Source organism: Rhinolophus hipposideros (genome assembly GCF_964194185.1).
Source record: "Rhinolophus hipposideros genome assembly, chromosome: 12".
NCBI classification, from domain to species: domain Eukaryota; kingdom Metazoa; phylum Chordata; class Mammalia; order Chiroptera; family Rhinolophidae; genus Rhinolophus; species Rhinolophus hipposideros.
This window is the reverse complement of record NC_138058.1, coordinates 38,696,811-38,716,009: the sequence shown is the minus strand read 5'-3', so window position 1 is coordinate 38,716,009 and position 19,199 is coordinate 38,696,811. Positions and strand designations below refer to the sequence as shown.

The 19,199-nt window shown below is 38.8% G+C and overlaps 2 protein-coding genes across 8 annotated transcripts in view; one reads left to right on the top strand and one right to left on the bottom strand.

Moving 5' to 3' along the window:
* The window catches only part of CLHC1 (clathrin heavy chain linker domain containing 1), a 35,392-nt gene extending 18,931 nt beyond the window's left edge, over window positions 1-16,461 (bottom strand). For 2 of the 7 annotated variants that reach the window (XM_081069313.1, XM_081069314.1), the window contains exons 1-8: window positions 16,334-16,454; window positions 11,201-11,459; window positions 7,041-7,228; window positions 4,213-4,346; window positions 2,426-2,627; window positions 2,200-2,312; window positions 1,722-1,806; window positions 128-234 (exon numbers count right to left, since the gene is read on the bottom strand). In XM_081069313.1, coding sequence (XP_080925439.1) covers window positions 128-234; window positions 1,722-1,806; window positions 2,200-2,312; window positions 2,426-2,627; window positions 4,213-4,346; window positions 7,041-7,228; window positions 11,201-11,377 — 1,006 coding nt within the window. In that variant the 5' untranslated portion in view covers window positions 11,378-11,459; window positions 16,334-16,454. Of the gene's footprint in view, window positions 1-127; window positions 235-1,721; window positions 1,807-2,199; window positions 2,313-2,425; window positions 2,628-4,212; window positions 4,347-7,040; window positions 7,265-8,809; window positions 8,902-11,200; window positions 11,460-16,333 lie in introns of those variants that run through there. The other 5 variants (XM_081069315.1, XM_081069317.1, XM_081069316.1 and 2 more) reach the window with 5 other exon arrangements.
* Window positions 16,462-16,830: 369 nt separating this feature from the next.
* RPS27A (ribosomal protein S27a) lies at window positions 16,831-19,102 on the top strand. Its single transcript, XM_081069502.1, has 5 exons — window positions 16,831-17,056; window positions 17,471-17,525; window positions 17,980-18,065; window positions 18,393-18,524; window positions 18,894-19,102. The coding sequence occupies exons 1-5, from the start codon at window positions 17,009-17,011 to the stop codon at window positions 19,041-19,043; spliced, it is 471 nt and encodes a 156-aa protein (XP_080925628.1). The 5' UTR covers window positions 16,831-17,008; the 3' UTR covers window positions 19,044-19,102.
* The last annotated feature ends 97 nt before the right edge of the window (window positions 19,103-19,199 follow it).

Sequence of the window (19,199 nt, the reverse complement as noted above, 5' to 3'; positions counted from 1 at the left end):
CTGAACAAATAGTACAGATATGGCTGGAGCCTAGATCTTTAGTCTCCCAGTTCAATACTTTTTCCATTCTATCAGGGGTGAAAATATAATTTGCATACATATATAAGGTTCAGACAGAAATGCTTACCCTTAAATTTATTCATTGTCCCAATGTTTTGAAGAATTCTTCTAGGACTGTTCGCTGCAAAACAAGCTGCCTTTTCATATTCACCAAGTGAGATTAATTCACTGAACCTACAACCATTGCACGTTTCATTATACGAGATAAATAGTACACAAAAAAGAAAACTAATTAGAAATGTCTAATACAGACTAAACACAGTGGCATAATCATATAGAAAAGCAATTCTAATAAACTATAACTAGACTTATTAACACTGTAGGATGTTCTTTCACTTCTTTCCCTCATATTCTGTCATTTTTATAGCCTCAGAATAAAACTCTTACCTGCCAACTGACTTTGAACCTGATCCTGTAATATTTACAGCAAGTCACAGAAAATGGAAAAAACTTGAAGTGGCTTTACAATGAGCTCAGATTTTTTTTTTTCTCTCATATCATCTCCAGATTAAAGGGGATGTCAGGGGAAAGAAGGGCAATCTGCTTAGAGGCTCAGCCTAGGGGAACTGTTAATTGAACACAAAGGCTGCCAAGTTGAAGATCAAGAAGTGTCCTTGGTATTCAGAAGCCTTTGTTGCTCTGCCAGGCATTAGAGTCCCAATTAAATATGAGACTAACACAAGAAAAAAAGATAATAGTTCAAATAACTTAAGGCTCTATTCCTCTTTCTAGGGCAGGATGTCTTCAAATCAGCCCTTACTTCACAATTAATAAAACTATAGCAAACAGCATTTACACAGCATTGCAAACGAATGTGGAACCCCGGAGGGAAAAACACACTAAAGTGATATTGAGCAAAATACATAAAACTTTTAACCTCAACAAAGGGTTTTTCTCTTATATCTAAATATATCTAAATATTAGATATTTCTCTTGTATCTAAAACTGGCAGACTTACAGAAGCATACAGTGTAAGAAAATAATACAGGCTTTGGTGACCCCCAAAATGATCTTTGTACCATACTTTGTATCTTCTTTGTACCATATCAAAAAGCAAATCAACAGTTGAAAATTGTTTAACATGTAAGACTAAGAATATTACATATATTCATTACATATTGGCCTTATAGGCTATGAATTAACCTCTTAAAGAATAAATTCTTAAATCTCTTTAAACCTCTATTGTACACCATATGTAATAACTTAATAAGAATTAGGCAGACAAATGCCTTCTTAATATGTCACAGGATGGAAATAATAAGAAAAAAAGTCTGAATTGGCTAGGATAATCTGACTCAAGAAAACATTGTCAAAAACATTTTGTAACATCAGGCTGATGGTTGGTGAATATAAAAAATATATAAATAAAACTTAAATCACACTACAATCCACCTATATCCTCTGAAATATTTCCTACACTATCAATCTAGTATTTTTTTCACCAAAGAGTCTTTTATTTTAAATTCTAGCTAATTTTCTAATTTGTCTACTAGAATAGAATTTTAAAGATACAAAAGCTAGAAATTACAACTCATCAACATGCTAAATAAATGCTAAACATTTAATAAATATTAAATATGTATTTAATAACCATTTAAATACATATTAAATAAACACAATATTCTGTTAACAAGAAAAATCAAATCTTTCCAAATATTTGCCTTTCAATGTAGTGAAGCAAAATTTCAGCTTCTTTTGCCTTTCCTGGATCGTCTTCATATAGTTCTTTAACAGTGCCTTGGTCACCTGTTAATATTAAAAGACCCACTGGATGATATTGAAGGTTATAAATCAATAGAAAATAATAAACGTATAGATGTTTAATACCAACAACTTAATGCTATGGTTTTGAACAGCACCAACCTCTTCTAAACTGAATGGCCTCCCTTTCCCTTTCTTCCTTATTTTCAGGTACATTTTCAAGTATTGTCTCTTTGGGGCACCAAGTCTACTCTTTACCAATATCTGTCAGTTGTTGAAGGAAGAAGCCCATAGGGTAACAGAGACCCGATAGAAATAAGTACGTTTTTGCTTTCTTTTAAATTCAGTCTAGGAAAATCCTCACTGCTTAGCTTTTGTGGGGGGAAAAAAAGTAATGTTTTCCATTATTTGTGTTAATCAAATATATAGATAAACTACCGTGTAAATCTTTAGTTTTCTGAATTTGCTTCACGAAGTCTTGAAATGAGCAGCTCCTATCAGATTTTACCCATGAAGTAAGTGCATACGAAACAATCTGCAGTCTTTGACAACTATAAAGATAAAAAACATCAACAATATACTCAACCTAAAATCAAATAATGAAATGTTAGAATAAATACAAACATAAGCTTCAGACTTTAAAAAACATAATTAACTTGCATACCGAAAATGTAATTCTTTGTTCAGATTTTCAGCTACATCTCGCCGTTTTAATATCACAACCATGTCCTCATCTAAATCAGCCTTCCTCTGAGCTGGTACATATTTTTCTGACATAACTTGTTTAATTTCAGCATATTTATCTTCGAGATGTTTCAGGTATTTCGTGAGAGCATCTAAATTGACGGATTCTTGGAGAGTCATGCCTATGAGGAAAAGGAACAAATCAAACAAGCCAAGCCGTGCGTGGGACTCTTGCACTCAAACAGCAAGTCTTAGCAAAATAGGTCAGAGAGTTGGGAAATAATTAAGAAATGGTAGCATGAACTTGTAGTTTACTAAACATGAAGAGAATTAACATACAATTTTAAATGGCTAGCAGCTTTAAATATATCATCAATGAAGAAAGATTCAAGGGAAGACTGATTGTCCAAACCTTAGCATCGTAAAGAAAATTTTAATAACCTCATAACTACACCTTGCAAACCCCAAAATATCACTGTTAATGACACCAAGACCTTCTGCCTAACAATTCAGGATTTCTGCCCAGTGATTCCTAAACAAATCTTCCTTTAATCTACTATAGCTAACCCCAGGATAATCTGTTCATTCTCTCCAATGCAAAGCTTATAAATGCCAACCATATCTTTACTTCTCTCTCCCTAATTGTCCCTGCTATTCATTATTCATCACACACACACACACACACACACACACACACACACACACACACACACACTTCAAACGATTTCCCTTCTCATTCAGGTTAATTGTTGCCTTTAAAGGCAGACCTCAACATTCTCTTCCAGGAACTCCCCTGGATTAATCCTACTTGATTTTAATCATTCCCTTACCCTGAATCCTCTCAGCATTTAATCAATTTGTCAGTTATTTTGTACTTACTCATATGTTTCTTATTTATAGTTTGCAAGTCATTATTTTATATTTGAAAGAGAATCTAGTCCCTGTTTCCACCAGACAGGCTGATCATTCCCCAGCAGTTGAAATCGTCTGGTATGGAAGTAGCTCATTATTTCAAGACATAGCTTCTTCCACTGAAACCGATTCTGACTTCATAAAATGTCCACCTATTGATTCTGCCTCTGGATAAATGCTAGTTGAATTTCACAAAAGTTTTGAATACAGTTACCTATTCTCAAAGACTTTCTTTTCTCCAGGAGGAATATTTGTTATTCTTCTATCTATTCGTTATACAAATCTCTCAATATCCTTGGATGTATTTCAGATACATTCCAGTTTCTTCAAATGTGTGTAGCTTAGCTAAAGGTGGGGAACCAGTGAATGCTGACATCACTATCTGGTGAACAATATTCACCAGAACTTTAATACACTACAGTTTTTTCGTATATTATACCATGGGTTCTCAAACTTTAGAGTTTGAGAACATGGGAATAACCTGGAGAACTTGTTAAAACACTGCCTGTTGGGTTCCACGCCCACCCTCACCCGACTCCCATCTCTGGAGTTTCTGACACAGTAAGTCTGCAGTGGCGTCAAAGAATTTGCATTTCTAACTGTTTCCCAGTTAATGTTAACACAGGAATCACACTTTAAGAACCACTGATTATACTTTATATAATCTAGTCAGACTGTAACTTTTCTAATCTCTTAGGGTTAAGTTTTCTCATTCCCTTCTTTCTACCTAGAGTCCTGGCTAATTGTAAAGTTTGGCTTAAATCCTGGTACACTTGGCACATATATATTAATTTGTATAATAGGTAATAACTGGGAACGGAATTTCTTTCAAATATTTGAAACAAAATAGAGTACCTGGAATAGGTTTTGAAGGATCTTTGGAGAAAGTACAATATTTTACTTCTTTCGTGTCATACTCTGCCCTAAGTTGTTTCATTTTCTCTATTTGCAGTTGAATTTTTGAAGAATCATTTTCAACAACCCTTATTCTGAAAAACATAAAGGCTTTCTTATGTTTCTTTCAACTAACTTTATTTAATTATCATAGTTAAAGAGGTTAAATCATTACTTTATTTTGGCTAATTATCATTTTGAACCATTATGGACTTAGGTGGAAGTTTATAATAAACAGTGCCCCCAAAAGTTTACTAGCTTCACAAGTGAGGACCAATTTTCTTTCAGAGCATCAATAAAATTTTATACTATGATTCATAACCTTACTGGAAATTTATAAGCATTGAGCATAAAAATCTTTTGGCCACAAGTACTGTATCTATTCCCTTGACTTGAAAATTAAATTTGCAATTTAAAAATTATTTTCATAAGTAATTGTATTAGTTTCCTATGGCTACATAACAAATTACCACCAACTTGGTGGCTTAAAATAACAGAAATTTATTCTCTCACAGTTCTGGAGGCCAGACGTCCAAAACCAGTATCACTGGGCCAAAATCAAAGTGCTATCAGGGCTGTGCTTCCTCTAGAAGCTGCAGGGAGAATCTGTTCCTTGCCATCTCTTCTGTGGCCGCATCACTTCAATCTCTGCTTCTGTGGTCCCATTGCCTTCCCTCTTGGTGCCTGTGTCAATGCTTTCTCTGCCTCTCTAAGGACTCTTGTGACTGAGGTTAGTAAACCTGTGACACTTGTGACAGCCTACCTGGATAATCCAGGATAATCTCCCTATCTGAAGATCTTTAATGTAATCACTTCTGCAAAAATCCTTTTTTCCAAATGAGGTAGCATTTCTGGGTTCCCAGGATTAGAACCTGATATCTTCAGGGTTATTAAGCAGCCTATTATAGTAATTTTGATCCTAGAGCTAGAGGAATGATAGCACTTCTTGGAAATAAAACTGAGTTCATCTAGAAATAGGGATCTTAAAGACCAAGAAATAGATATAAACTTTTAAGCATTATTTGAAGTTTACTTCTTAGCTTATCAGTGATATGTTGGCCCAGGGGAAAGAATAACAAATTAAAATAAATTGGATACATAAATGTCACAGGGTTTTGGCACATTAAAAACAAGTTTGACAGTGGATAATTGCTGTCTGCATCTGATTATTATATAGAGTTCTTTAGTAATTACAGATGGCTCAGAACAAGAGCTTACAGTACTAATGAAAGAAGGACTCTGGAAATAAAATACCTTTTGGCTTTCATCCAAATAAATTTATGCTTGTAGAAGGAAGACATTAAAAATAAACAGACTTTCCAAAGAATTGAAAGCAGGGACTCACATAGACACTTATGCATGACTGTTGATAGTGGCATTATTCACAACAGCCAAAGGTGGAAACAACCCAACTATTCATCCATGGATAAGTAAACAAAATATGGTATATACATACAATGGATTATTATTCAGCCAAAAAAAGGAATGAAGTCCCAATATGTGCTACAACATGGTTGAGAAGGTATCTAATTGTTACCCCTTCCAGAAGCTTTTATGGTCTTTTGACAATTTCACTAAAATAAATCTAGTTATTAATATTCTTTGGGCCTCATAAATCTGTGAATTGCTATCTTTCACCAGTTCTAGAAAATTCTCAGCCATTATCCTTTCAAATATTGTCCCTGTCCCATATGCTCTTCCCTTTCAGAGTTGTCATTAAACATGACCTTTTCACTCTATCCTCTTTTATTTTATAATAGCTTTACTGATATAGTCCATATACCTTCAAATTCACCCTTGTGAAGTACACAATTCAGTGAAATTTGGTATATTCACAATTGTGCAGCCACTATCATTTCTAGTCCCAGAATATTTCATCATCTCAAAAATAAGCCGTTATCTGTGAGCAGTCTGAGCAGGAGGTAATTTTCTATGCAGTCTCCAAATTTACCCTTGGTTCACTCTACAAGGGTACAGCCCTTTATCTTTCCAGCTTTATATGCGGAGGATTTCCCAGTAGACTACAGCCCTTGGGCAGCTACTGGGTTCTGTCTTTTGTCCCTCTATGCCATAGTGAAAACTGAAGCTTATGGTCACTAGTTTTAATAAATGCTCTCAGGCCCAAAGAAGCTTTAATGTGCCTCTTATGTTTTGTCTTCTATTGTGACTTTGCCCTGATACTCTCTTACTATCTTGTCAACTTCCTGTTGTTTTTGGAAAGATTTTTAAAACATATTTTATGTGGCATTCTTCCCCAATAGAAAGATCCAACAGTTAGCCAGCCATATCACCAGAAATGAAGGTCAAACTTTGCATAATTTTTCAAGTTGATTTGAAATTATCTGTAAAACTAACGTGTCCATCACTTACCGAATGAAACACTACTGGAAATATGAGACTACTCAACAAGAGTGTGCACTTTCTCCTCTCCTAATAGGTTACTTACTTTTTTGTATCACAGGATTAAGTGTTCTAATTCAGACGGTAATCATGAAATTGTACTATCAAATCTTCCATGCAAGAAATTACCTGGAGCGATTACCCGCATTCTCATTTTATGATACTACAATGTGCCTCCGATTACCCTAAGAGATATAAAACTCTCAAAGCGAATTTTACATGTCAAATATAGTAATTTCAAGTTGTAGGAAGGGTAACATGGAAACATGGCTTTAAAAGAAAATTGAAATTCAAAAAGACTGAGAACGACTGGCTATAGTTACATTAACTAGTTAATACAACCAAGTAACAATTATCCCTTTTTTTGTGCAACTTACTAATATACTTACTTTGCTTCAAGTTGCATGATTCTTTTCCTGTGATATACCAACGCTGTGGGCTCTGCTGCCAAAACTTTAAGTTTTCCATGAAGATGAAATGCTGTTCTTTGGCCTTTCTTTATTGTCTCAATAAAGTCATCATATTCTTTTTTGATTGAAGTAAGAATGGATTTGTATGCAGTGACATATTCTATTACCTGAAATATGATTTTTCTGCCTATGGTACTGATTTTTTTCTAGCAGACTATGGATCAAAAACCTTGCAAATAGCATTATAGATTATTTTTTAAATGAAACATGATGCACAATTAGAAGACTAAAATTTGAGCTTGCACTTAGCAATCTCAACTATGACTGAGTATTAAAGACAATATTTACTGAACATGTGCTTTGTAAATTACAATACTGGGAACTTAAATATGAGAAAAAGATCACATTTTTGCTCTACTTGGTATGAACACACATATTGTATGATGTCAGTGAAAAACTATACAAGGTCTAATTATGCCAATGCTGGATCTTTTAAATATAATTACATATCGTCCCTTACAACCTCCGAATCTAGTCTCTGACTTCACTCAGACCTTAAACTCCTGGATTCCCTTCATCTCCCTGTTTTTTTAACCCATCAGCTCCTACTGGCTGATCAATACTCTCAATTCTCAAACTGTATTTCTATTCCCAAGATAATAAGTAAAACTGTAGAAAACCCTTCATCACTATACATTGATGGTTTACAATGTTGTTTAAGTACAGAATATCGCTGGATGATGCAAGAAAATAGAAACAGTGAATGCCTGCAAAGGAGGAAATGGGGAGCAGGGTCTGATATGGGAACCTGACTTTTAATTGTATACTGTTCTTTATTGGTTCTTTTTCCTTCCTTTTTTTTTTCCAGTTAATCTTGTGTATGCATTACCCATGTAAAAATAAATAAGAAACATTTTAAATAAGTAAAAAAAAACCACAAAAAATATAAATAATTTATGGTTTTCAAATCCTGCTCAAGAGGATTTTAGAAGGGATTGATGTACAAAGGGAATAGATGTAATCAATTCATAATGTCTCTGAAGCTACAATTATGCTTTTTACCTCTGCTACATCACTAGTCTCTGGTATCCCCCACTGGTTTTCTGTTCGCTAGACATCTATAAAAAACTATCCAGGAAAACATCTGGTCTATCAAGAAATGGTATAAGGAAGTTATTGATCAATGGCAAGTATCAGGAGAGGATATTTGGGTGGGAGACACTGGTTGTCTTTTTGACATGACCATACTATTAGGTTGGTGCAAAGTAATTGTGGTTTAAAAGGTTAAAAATAATTGCAAAAACCGCAATTACTTTTTTTTTAAATAAATATTTTATTGGGGAAGGGGAACAGGATTTTATTGGGGAACAGTGTGTACTTCCAGGACTTTTTTCCAAGTCAAGTTATTGTCCTTTCAATCTTAGTTATGGAGGGTGCCGTTGCTAGTTGCTAGTTGCAGGGGGCACAGCCCAACATCCCTTGTGGGAATCAAACCGGCAACCTTGTGGTTGAGAGCACACTGGCCCATGTGGGAATGGAACAGGCAGCCTTCGGAATTAGGAGCATGGAGCTCTAACCACCTGAGCCACCGGGCCGGCCCCCACAATTACTTTTGCACCAACCTAATACCTATTTACCCAAATCAGAAGAACTGCCACCCAGGAAACTTAAATAAAATAGAAGCCATAAATCTGTGGTCTTTGAAATCAAGCACTGCACTCTTCCTAGCCATCCTCCACTCCACATACCTCTGAAATGCACTACAATAATCCAAGACAACTCATTAATGGATAGAAAAGAGACTTGTAGTGATATGATGATCAGCTCCCATGTCTGTCTGCTGGAAGAAATACATTTCAGAACCTTTGAGAATGCACAGATAATGCATTAAAATAAAGGAGACAGACTGGCCTGCCACAGGTAGAATACAGTTTTGCTTGACACACAAAATATTTCAAAATTTAGGAAATTTCACCTGAAAAACCATTATTTCCAGCTTCTCTTGAAAACCTATGAAATACCAACACTGAACCAACCACTATTCCTTAATGACAATAACCAGCTGGAGCTTTAGATAGAATTGGTTCTTCACACTCTCAGTAACCCATGATTCGTTCTTCACTTAATTCTTATATATGACTGACTTGGCCTCTGCAGGCATTCAAGTTTGAGGCTCCTGTATTAAGGCTTCCATTAAATGCCAGAAAACCAGAGTTATACTTACCAGGTCAGGGGTCTGAGGGAGCATTGGAATGGTTTCATTCCCCCTCAGCTCCTATATATGGATTTAGACTATTTGTACAACATGCTACCGGAAACACAAAAGGCCAGCCACTTTCAAGAGTCTAGTTGACTCAATAATTCACCCACTTCCACAGAAGCTCACTCTTCAAGTTTTGGTTTTCTTTGCTTACTAAGTTCTCGTCTCTTTCTACAAACTACACTCAACTCTGGTTATGATACTCATGCAGTCCTCGCTTTCATTCCGGTATGATTCTCCAGTAAAAACAGAATTTGGTATTTGTTCTCTGGTTTCAAGTACTCAGAGATGCAAGTTGGTATTTTCATCTTCTGACTAACTAGATCCTTCCAAGAGGGAAGGAAGATTAGAGAAGGCAGTCATTAAGTTTATCAACAATGAAATGTGCTGGAACAATGTGAAAATGGAAAGGCAAATTATCTTATTGAGATGCTAGAAGAAAAGCTTCTGTAAATATCAAACGATTTCTATTTCAGATCCCCTCTCAGCCCCGAAGAACAGGATTCTTCACAATGTACAATACGTACAATAACGTACAATACAGTACGTTATAATTATATAACGTACAAATAGTCCAAATGGAAAGACTGGGGGGTAGGGAGAAAAGGACTATAGATGCAGACATTATCTTTTATTTAATCCAATGTCTTTTCTCTAACAATTAGGTTTACTAACACGACCTCCAAAATGACTTCACTATAACCATACTAATTTAAAGCAGACAGCTCTTAATGTAAGAAAACTGACAAGTGTAAGCATTTGGGCATGCAAAGATAAGCATGTCACAGTGCCGATTTCACAGAAGTAGAATCTTAGCATGATTCTTGATATTTACTAAACATATTCAAAATAAATTTAAACATTCATCTAATATATTCCTTAATGACTAAAACACTAAAAGCAATATCATTGATCATAACAACATATAAAATGGAGCTAATCTGCCAATGTACCATTCTAAAGGATTTTTCTAGATGACTTAAACGGAAGAAAAGATTATGTTTCTCTATTTTATACTCTTACGGATATGCATCGATTTTCTTAATTCCACTAGTATTAATCACTACTTTCTACTCACTTTTCCTTATAGCGAGGCACTATATTTTTATTTAGAGAACAAAGAAGACTCGGTGTGTAATGTTCAAGAATTAAACAAAAGACTGAGTTCCTATTTTTCCTGTGGCTGTTTTACTCAGAGACCAATAGTTTACAAGTAATTATTTCTCCTAGGTAAGGAGGAAAGGATGCTGATTTCAGTTATTTTACTGACAGGGCATCTTCCAAGGATGGGGGGTGGGCGGTAAAAGAAAAGCAATGTAAAAAACTTAGGATTGGTGGACAAACTGCAATTGTTCATAAGGAAAAACAGGTATTTCTAAAACCTTGAAAAGCAAAATCAAATGTTATATAAAGCCATAGCATTTTTCCGACCTGATCTCCATATTTCCAATGTATAGTCTCGTCAAATCCCTTGTTTACCATGCCTATCTAGACTTCTAATCTACAAGGGGGTCTCAGTTTAATGTGCTAGATCACATCTAAACCAAGACTTTAATGATACCACAAACAAACCCTAAACAAGGAACTACTGCTTTCAGATGGAAGGTCAAAATAATGTTACAGGGCACAGGTAGGCATTGCTCCAAAACTGATAGCCGGCCCTTAAACTAAAACAGTTAAAACTACTCATTAACTGTCTAGTAATAAATCCAGCATTGCATTTACCCCAGTCATCCCTTCCTGACAAATTGAATGAACTTCTCATAATTGACAAATGTAGTCAAACAAGCAGTGGTGTTACTAAGATGGAAATATTAGAGGTCAAGATAGACCATTTCTTCCCCAGGGAAACTCCATTGTCATAAAAGCATTAAGATACCTTATCAAAAACATTTCGGTATATGATGTAATATTCATCGGCAGGTCCTTCCTCATTACAGCCCACTCTTTCGGTTTCTGTCATTATGTATCTTTGCATACTTTCCAAAAATTCCTTGTCACTTCTACTAATGATAGGAGGGAGAACTGCATGTTTATTTATTTCTTGGACCGACATATGTCACAATCTGCATACTTGTTTACCAGAGAAAAGTTAAGTCTTGACTTGCTTTTGCAACAAAGCCAAAACTTCGATGAGCCTGAAAGAAAAAAAGATCATCAATTAATCTAAAGCTTAAAATAAAGTCAAACAATGATCTAAAATAAATGTATATTTGCTCCAGAAAAAGAATGCCTTGTGGATCTGAGATAAATATTTTAACCTATGAATTAAACGGTCTATTCTACTGTCATGTGCTATCCCTTTGGTATAGAAATACCAAACACCAGTCCATAAAGAGCTCTCTTCTTACTAATCAAGCATATGATTAATGGCTTCTCAATACTCAACACTTCCTCACAAAAGGTTTAGCATTTTATTTGTTTCATGTGGGAAAACCGGTTTGGAAATTTGATGACACAAATAAGGTCAAATACTTCTCTACTTGCATGCTTCCCTGGCCATAGCACAATCATCCAGTGCACAATAGCTATAAATAGTTCATACAATTATTTTCAGAATAAACTATTATGATTCTTATCTGTAATATGAATGTACTAACGAAAAAGACATCAGGACTTCTTTTAAAATCCATCCATGAATGATGTCAAAGATAACAGTACTTTCCTGAGTAGTTTTCAAGCAGTTACATTCCACTGCTCTTAGTAAAGAAGCATTACTAGAGTTGAATATAGAAGTGGGCTCTGAGATTGATTCATATTAACATCAAACAGAACCCATAGCTTCTTTAAAAATGTCTAGCAAGGAAAAACTGTTTAACTCTGCCCCGCCCCCTCTGATTATAGAAGTATATAATCATGGTATAAATTTTGGAAAATATCAAAGAAAATGAATGAAAAACCAAAAATTATCCAGAATCCCAATATGCAAAGATAATGATTATTTAATATTTTGGTGTATTTTCTCTGAAATTTTATCAGGATCACCCTACATTCAGTTTTGTATCCTAATTGTCTTCACTTAATATTCAAAATACTTTTCCATGTTGTTAGTTTTCAAAAACATAACTTATGATGATTGCATAGTATTTCACGGTATGATACACTACAATTTGTTTAACCATTCCCCCACTATGGGACATTTTCACTATTAAAAATAATGCTGTGATGACTAAATGTCTAAATCAATTTTACCATGTTTTGGCAATCTAATTGATATCTGGTTATCTGAAATAACATATATGGCCTATAAATACTGTCCATAGGCCGTATATAGGAGGAGGGCGATAACAAAATAATTTCAGTTTAAAAGACCTAATTTATCTTTATTTCGATGAACTGGATAATAAAAAAAATCAATTTATAAATGAACATAAAGTAGTTCCAACAAGGTAATAACCCGTAAATTGATCAACAGTTTTCCCACATGAGACATAAATTTCTTGATTTATTCATTCACCCAGTATTTATTGAATGTCTACTAAGTACCAGGCATTGTTTTACAGCTAGAGATTGAGCAATAAATAAGATAAAGTCCCTGGCTCCTTGGAGCTTACAGTCTAATAGGGGAGACAGACTATAAATAAATAAACAATATAGTTTCATGCGGTAAAATGTAAAGTGAAAGGACGAAGAAATAGGTGTGATCATTTGGGAGTGGATGGTCATATCTGAACACCAGTGGCTTCCTATTACTTTTAGGATAAAATCTAAATTCCTTTCCTTAGCCTAAGAAATGCTCTGACCAAACTTAAGTCTTTTTGTGGCCCTGTCCTCCTCATACCCCACCCCCACTCCCATGAACTTGCTTTCTTACCTAGGGTCTTGCACAATTCTCTCCCATGCCTGCTTTCCCTCTCTCATCCTCACTGCTCCCCTTCCCTCCCCTGTCAAGGTACACAAGTACTACCACTCTCATTCACTTGACTTTTACTGGTTTCTCAGATCTCAGCCCTTACACTTGGTCAAGTGCCGCTGCTGTTACCCCAGGGTACTGTGCACTTTCTTTATCATAGTATTATCACTGGGGCCACAGCATGTTACAGACTTTCTGCTTATATTCTGTCTCTCCCAAAAGGCTCCAAGTTGGACAAGATTAAGAACCAAAATGTTATTCCCCATTAACCTTCCCCACACATATGCATTCCAGGGCATAATAGAGTTTCTATCAGAGTACAAACTGAAAAAATATTTGCTTAATAATCAATAATCACTGAGCAATTATCTAATCTGCTCAGAAGACGTGATTGGCAGTGCCCCCAAACCAGAACACAGTTGAAGAGATTGTTCTCAGCATCTACAAAATGCCACTGAGTTATTTAAACCAACTCAAGCTGACTTTTCACTCATTCATCATATTAGGCACTTAGGGATACAGAGAAAACAAGTCACAAGGGTTCCCAGTCAAGTCTACTGGCCGGACTTAAAAGAGCCATTGCTACAGAGCAGAGGACAGTGTGACAGAGGTGGGCACATGGGCTACAAAAGCCCAGAGGGGCATCTCACTACTCTGTGTAAGATGGCAGGGAAACATCAGGGAAATACCTAAAAGAACGACATCTAGAGCAATGTTTAAGTTGTGCTGTATTTATTTATTCAATAAATATTTTGGGGGCACCTTCTATGTGTCTGCCACTATCCGAGACACTAGAGATACAGCATTGAACAAAACAAAGTCCTTAACCTCCCAGAGGTTACATTCAAGTAAAGAGACAAACACATAGTAAAAATATAGTATGTCAGATAGGGGAAAATAAAATAAAACAGGAATGAGCACTAGAGAGTAAGGAAAGGGGAAGGGTGCTATTTTCTATAAGGCATTAAGTCAGCAGTGGAAAGCCCTCACTGATAAAGTGGCATTTCAGAAAACTGAAAAGTGAAGTCATGTAGATGCCGGGGAGAAGAGTGGTTCAGACAGAAAGAGCAGCAAGTCCGAAGCCCTCAAGGCAGGACAGTATATCACAAGAACAGCAAGAAGGCCACCGGGGGTACAAGAGAATGAGAAAGGGAGAGAAGAAAGAGACGAGGTCAGAGACCACGGAGGACACAGGGCCTTGAAGGCAAGACCACTACCAGCCCATGGGGCACCTTTATGCGGTTAGAAAAAGGTGCCCTTTCTCTGGGCAGACTTGACAGAAGGAGCAATGGATCGTGGCCTCCAGTCACTACAGTGCTAGAGTGACGGCGTCACTCAGGAATTTAGGCTTAACTCAGAGTGAGATGGGAAGACACTGGAGGGCTGTGGGCAGAAGAGTGAAAGCTGACTTCCATTTTCAAAGAATCGCTCTTGTTGCTCTGTGAAGAGAAAGGTCTCTCAGAACTGTTAGGAGGCTACTGCAATGATCTGAGTGAAAGATAACAGTGGCTAGAACCAGGGTGGTAACAGCAGAGGTGGTGAGAAGTGTTCTGCATATATTTGAAAACAAAGCCAAGATTTGCTGAGGGATTAGATGTGGGTATGAGAGAACAGTCAAAGATGACCATACGCTTTTGGCCTTAAAGATTGCAAAGATGAGAATTGACATTTATGGAGATAGAAAGAGAAATTTCATGAGATCAGGAGTTTGGGGCTTGATGTTGAGATGTTGAGTAGGCAGCAGGATATGTGAAGTGGCAGTTCCAATGAGCGGTCTCAGTAAGAGAGAAATTTGTAAGTCATCTGTATACAAATGGTATTTAAAAGTTATGAGATAGAATGAAAATGACCTGGGAAATGTAAACAAAGCAGAGGTCCAAGGACTGGGCCTTGGGAAGTACTCCAAAGTCAAGAGGAAGCACTGAACGAGCCAGTATGTCCAGGGAGGTAGAAAGAGAAGTGAGAGAGGTATCCTGAAGGTGAGGTGAAGAAAAGTATTTCAAAGAGGGAGGTCGTGATCAATTGTTTCAAATGCTGCTGACAGACAGATCAAATATGATTAAATGACCATTAAATTTAGCAACATGAAGGTGATTAGTGACCACAAGAGAAATTCCACTAGACGGTGGGGACAAAAGCTTGACAGGAGTGGGTTCCGTCAATGGAGAGGGTAGAATGGGAGACAATGAGTATGGACAGCTCTTTCAAGTTTTGTTTGAAAGGTGCAGACTCAGCAGAATAAGGGAAAAATAATGTTCCAGGAAGAAGAAATGGATTCTTCAGAAGTGCCAAAGCATGAGAGAGCTTAAGTCAGTAACTTCAATTAGTTCAATGTTATAATATAGAGCGAAAAACAGCTTTGGCAGAGTAGGCTGTAAGGGAGGCAGAGACTGAATATCACACTAAGGAATTTGGATTTTACACTGAAGGAGAAGTAGAATAACGGCATCATCACTTTTACTTTTTAGAATATTTTGGAGGGAAGGTGAAGGTGGGTTAGAAATGGAGGAAGACTGGAGACAGGTTAGAAGTTAGATACTGAACTCTTCCAGGAGAAAATCAAGGAAGGCCTGAATTTGAGGATGGAGATGCTGCGGGGAAGGACATTAGGAGGACACATTCGAAAGGATTCCGTGGTTTGTGCAGTGGAGAAAAGCCAAGGTAAGGATGTAACTCACTTCTAAGTGACCGGCCTTGCCAGGAGGGAACCTTACACATACTCCAAAGTCTTTCTCTTAGGACCTTCGCCACCACTCCCAACGTCCACATTTGGAAATTCTACAACTAAATAAACATTCCGCAGGTTTCTTTCCTGCATGGCTTCATTTTAAAATTTGAGAACGCCTACGATTTCTCCAACATATTAAACCATTTGACACCAAAGGGTGACACACCAAGCCCAGAACCGTCCTTAGACCACTTAGACTAGCAGAGACTTGGGGATTGACGGCGGGGAGGGGCTATAGAGCGAGGAAAGGATGAAGCCGAGCTTTTGAAGGTATCACTTATTGCTCAGTCGGCCCGGAGCTGGCCCCAGGAATTCCCTTTCCTTGCAGGCCGAGGCAGCGGCGGCTGGTACACGGCTGATGTCCGCACCTAACCGCCTCCGTAAGTGGGCGAACGAGGCCTTCGTTTCACTACCCTTCCGCAGCCTCTTACCCTCTGCTCTTAGTCACTTCCGACCCGTTTCCACCTTCCCCAGCACCGTTACGCCGCTTCACCCCTCCTCGCTCCTCTCCTTAATCCCTTCCTGCAAACCCCGACTCCAGCGCTTGGAGACAGTAACTAGGGAAGTCGGGAGTGTGGCACTGCATCTTGGGACGAGTAGTCCTAGCCAAAAGAAAGCAGTGGGAAACTACAACTCCCAAAAGACACTTCCATTTCCTCCTGTTTTGTCAATGAGGCCCCCTCAACTCCACCCCCTCTTAAAGACCCTCTTCCACCATGTCCACTGTGTGGGAAAAGCCTTTTAAAGATATGTTTAAGGTGTGTGAATCTACTACCTCGAGGTCATTCTGAAGGTTCAAGTGGAGAGAGAAGCCCAGGCAAGAGAAAGAAGAAATGAGGTGCACGAGCCAGTCTGGCGCGCGGTCGGACAGCCGCTGGCACAGCGGGCAGGCATTCGGTGTGGTCGCCTACGGGGTGGGGCCTCCGCCGGGGCGCCGGGGAACCTTGGGGGCCGGCGCGGCGCTCTTCCTTTCGGATCCGCCATCTGCGGTGCGCGTGTGCCGCTCGGGGCTCTGCTGCCGGCGGCCTCCCCGTCCCCCTCTGCTCTGTCCCCGCGTCTAACCCGTCTCTCCTTTGACCTCCACCTCAGGTGGAATCGCCGTCAGGATGCAGATTTTCGTGAAAACCCTCACCGGGAAGACCATCACCCTCGAGGTACGGGCCGAGGGGTGTAAGACAGCCCAGGCCTGAGTCCGGCCCGAGGGGGCTTTCGGGACCGGCGCCGCCTTCTGCCTTAGAGCGCGTTGGTTTCTGAGGCGGGGCTGTGAAACCCGGCCCTGACCCGGGCGTTGTTTCCCGAGCAGGGCTCTGGGCCCGGCTTCCGAGGCCTCGAGGTCGGGCCTGTCCCCTCCCTGGGGGGCCGGAGGCGCGAGCACGTGGGCGCCGAGCGTCCCCGCGGGCCTGAGGCAGTGTCCTCGCGGGCGGGTGGCAGCCCTGGGACGTGGCCCGCCCGCCGGCTGCGCGGCCAGCCCCGTGGGGAGGCGCCGGGTTCTGCGGTCTTGGAGGTGAACTGAGCGTGTGGGGTGGTTCCTTACTGTTACCCACACGTCTGCATTTTTAAACTCGTAGGTGGAACCCTCGGATACAATAGAAAACGTAAAGGCCAAGATCCAGGATAAGGAAGGCAAGTAACACTTCCTGGTTCGGGAGGGTTAACGCCCGGGAGGCTCCCGCCTGTAGGCGCCACGCAGCCCTGCTCCTCGGGGGCGGGGAGGTGTCCCTGGGAATCGCGTGCGGCGCTTCGGGAACGACAGGAGACGCTCGGGAGCGCGGAGCCAGGCCGCGGAGCGCTGCCCCGCCGGCAGTCTAGACGGGCTCCTGAACTCTCTGCTGTCCTCCTCTGCACAGTGGAGGTTGTACTGACATGTGTTAAGTATTGTTGTGACTACATGAGGTTAAATTTGTAAACGTGTAAAACCATGCCTGACCTGCAGTAAGAACTCGGTGACAGTCATTTGTACCATTTATTTGACTCAGGATGATTACTTGGTAAAACTGCAGCACATGTGCTTGTTTGGCTGTGACTGAATTTGTTGGGTTTTTGGTTTTGTGTTGGTGTTTGTTTTTTTTTGCATTAGGAATTCCTCCTGATCAGCAAAGACTGATCTTTGCTGGCAAGCAACTGGAAGATGGACGCACTTTGTCTGACTACAACATTCAAAAGGTCTGTTTGGAGGAAAGAGCTGTCCTTTAAAAAAGTTTAAAATTTTTACCAACACACAAAAGTGGGGAGATTAGCAATAGATTCCCAGGTGACTCCCACACTAACATTTGAGAAGCACTGCTGTAGTTTCTCACATTCTGGATTTTGGAAATTGTATCCCATGGTGTAATTTAATCTCCTTATAAGCTGGTTAAGAATCAGAGACCTTTTCCCCGACTCCTTCATCTATGGTATTGTGTACTTCCTGCCACATCCAGTTGGAAGATGCATGATGCTAGTTGAGTATGGCATTAATGTAATCATTTTTAAAGACTGTTTCATTAACAGGAGTCCACTCTTCATCTTGTGTTGAGACTTCGTGGTGGTGCTAAGAAAAGGAAGAAGAAGTCTTACACCACTCCCAAGAAGAACAAGCATAAGAGAAAGAAGGTTAAGCTGGCTGTCCTGAAATACTATAAGGTGAGCCAGTTTGTAAAAAATAAATTTTTACATATAGATTAATAAGTTTTGTTGGCATCTCTGGTTTCAGACTCTTGATATAAAAGTTTGGGTTTTTTCTTGGTTGGTATTTGAATGAGCTTTTTATAATGGGGTCACCTTTAGTTGCTTCTTCCAAATCTGGGTTCGGGTCTTAGCTCTGTCCACTCTGGCAAAGCTGGACCTTAATAAACTCTGAACTTTGTTGGAGTAATTACTAGTGAAAATTTGGTGTGCTTGTAAGTACTAAAAATTACCATTACTGTGTGATTAAAAGGTTAAAAACTTTAAGTCACTTAGACTTTGGAATATGTTGTAAAATTATCTTAACAGCAGCTTTGTACTTTTTAGGTGGATGAGAATGGCAAAATCAGTCGCCTTCGTCGGGAGTGCCCTTCAGATGAATGTGGTGCTGGAGTTTTTATGGCCAGCCACTTTGATAGACATTATTGTGGCAAATGTTGTCTGACCTATTGCTTCAACAAACCAGAAGACAAGTAATTGTATATGGGTTAATAAAAGACATGAACTAACATTAAATTGTTGTTTTATTCTATGGATTTGAAGCATCAAATTGATGGATCATACCATTTTCTTTGATAAACTACCTGTACTTTGGCAGAAGAGTTCTGTTGTATTTAATTTCAGCTGTCTAGA

Excerpts from the sequence above, each read along its gene's own strand:
- RPS27A (XM_081069502.1), top strand. The coding sequence starts at position 17,009 with ATGCAGATTTTCGTGAAAACCCTCACCGGGAAGACCATCACCCTCGAG. Across the intron at positions 17,057-17,470 it reads GGAAGACCATCACCCTCGAG|GTGGAACCCTCGGATACAAT; the intron begins GTACGGGCCGAG and ends TTAAACTCGTAG. Across the intron at positions 18,066-18,392 it reads CTGACTACAACATTCAAAAG|GAGTCCACTCTTCATCTTGT; the intron begins GTCTGTTTGGAG and ends TTTCATTAACAG.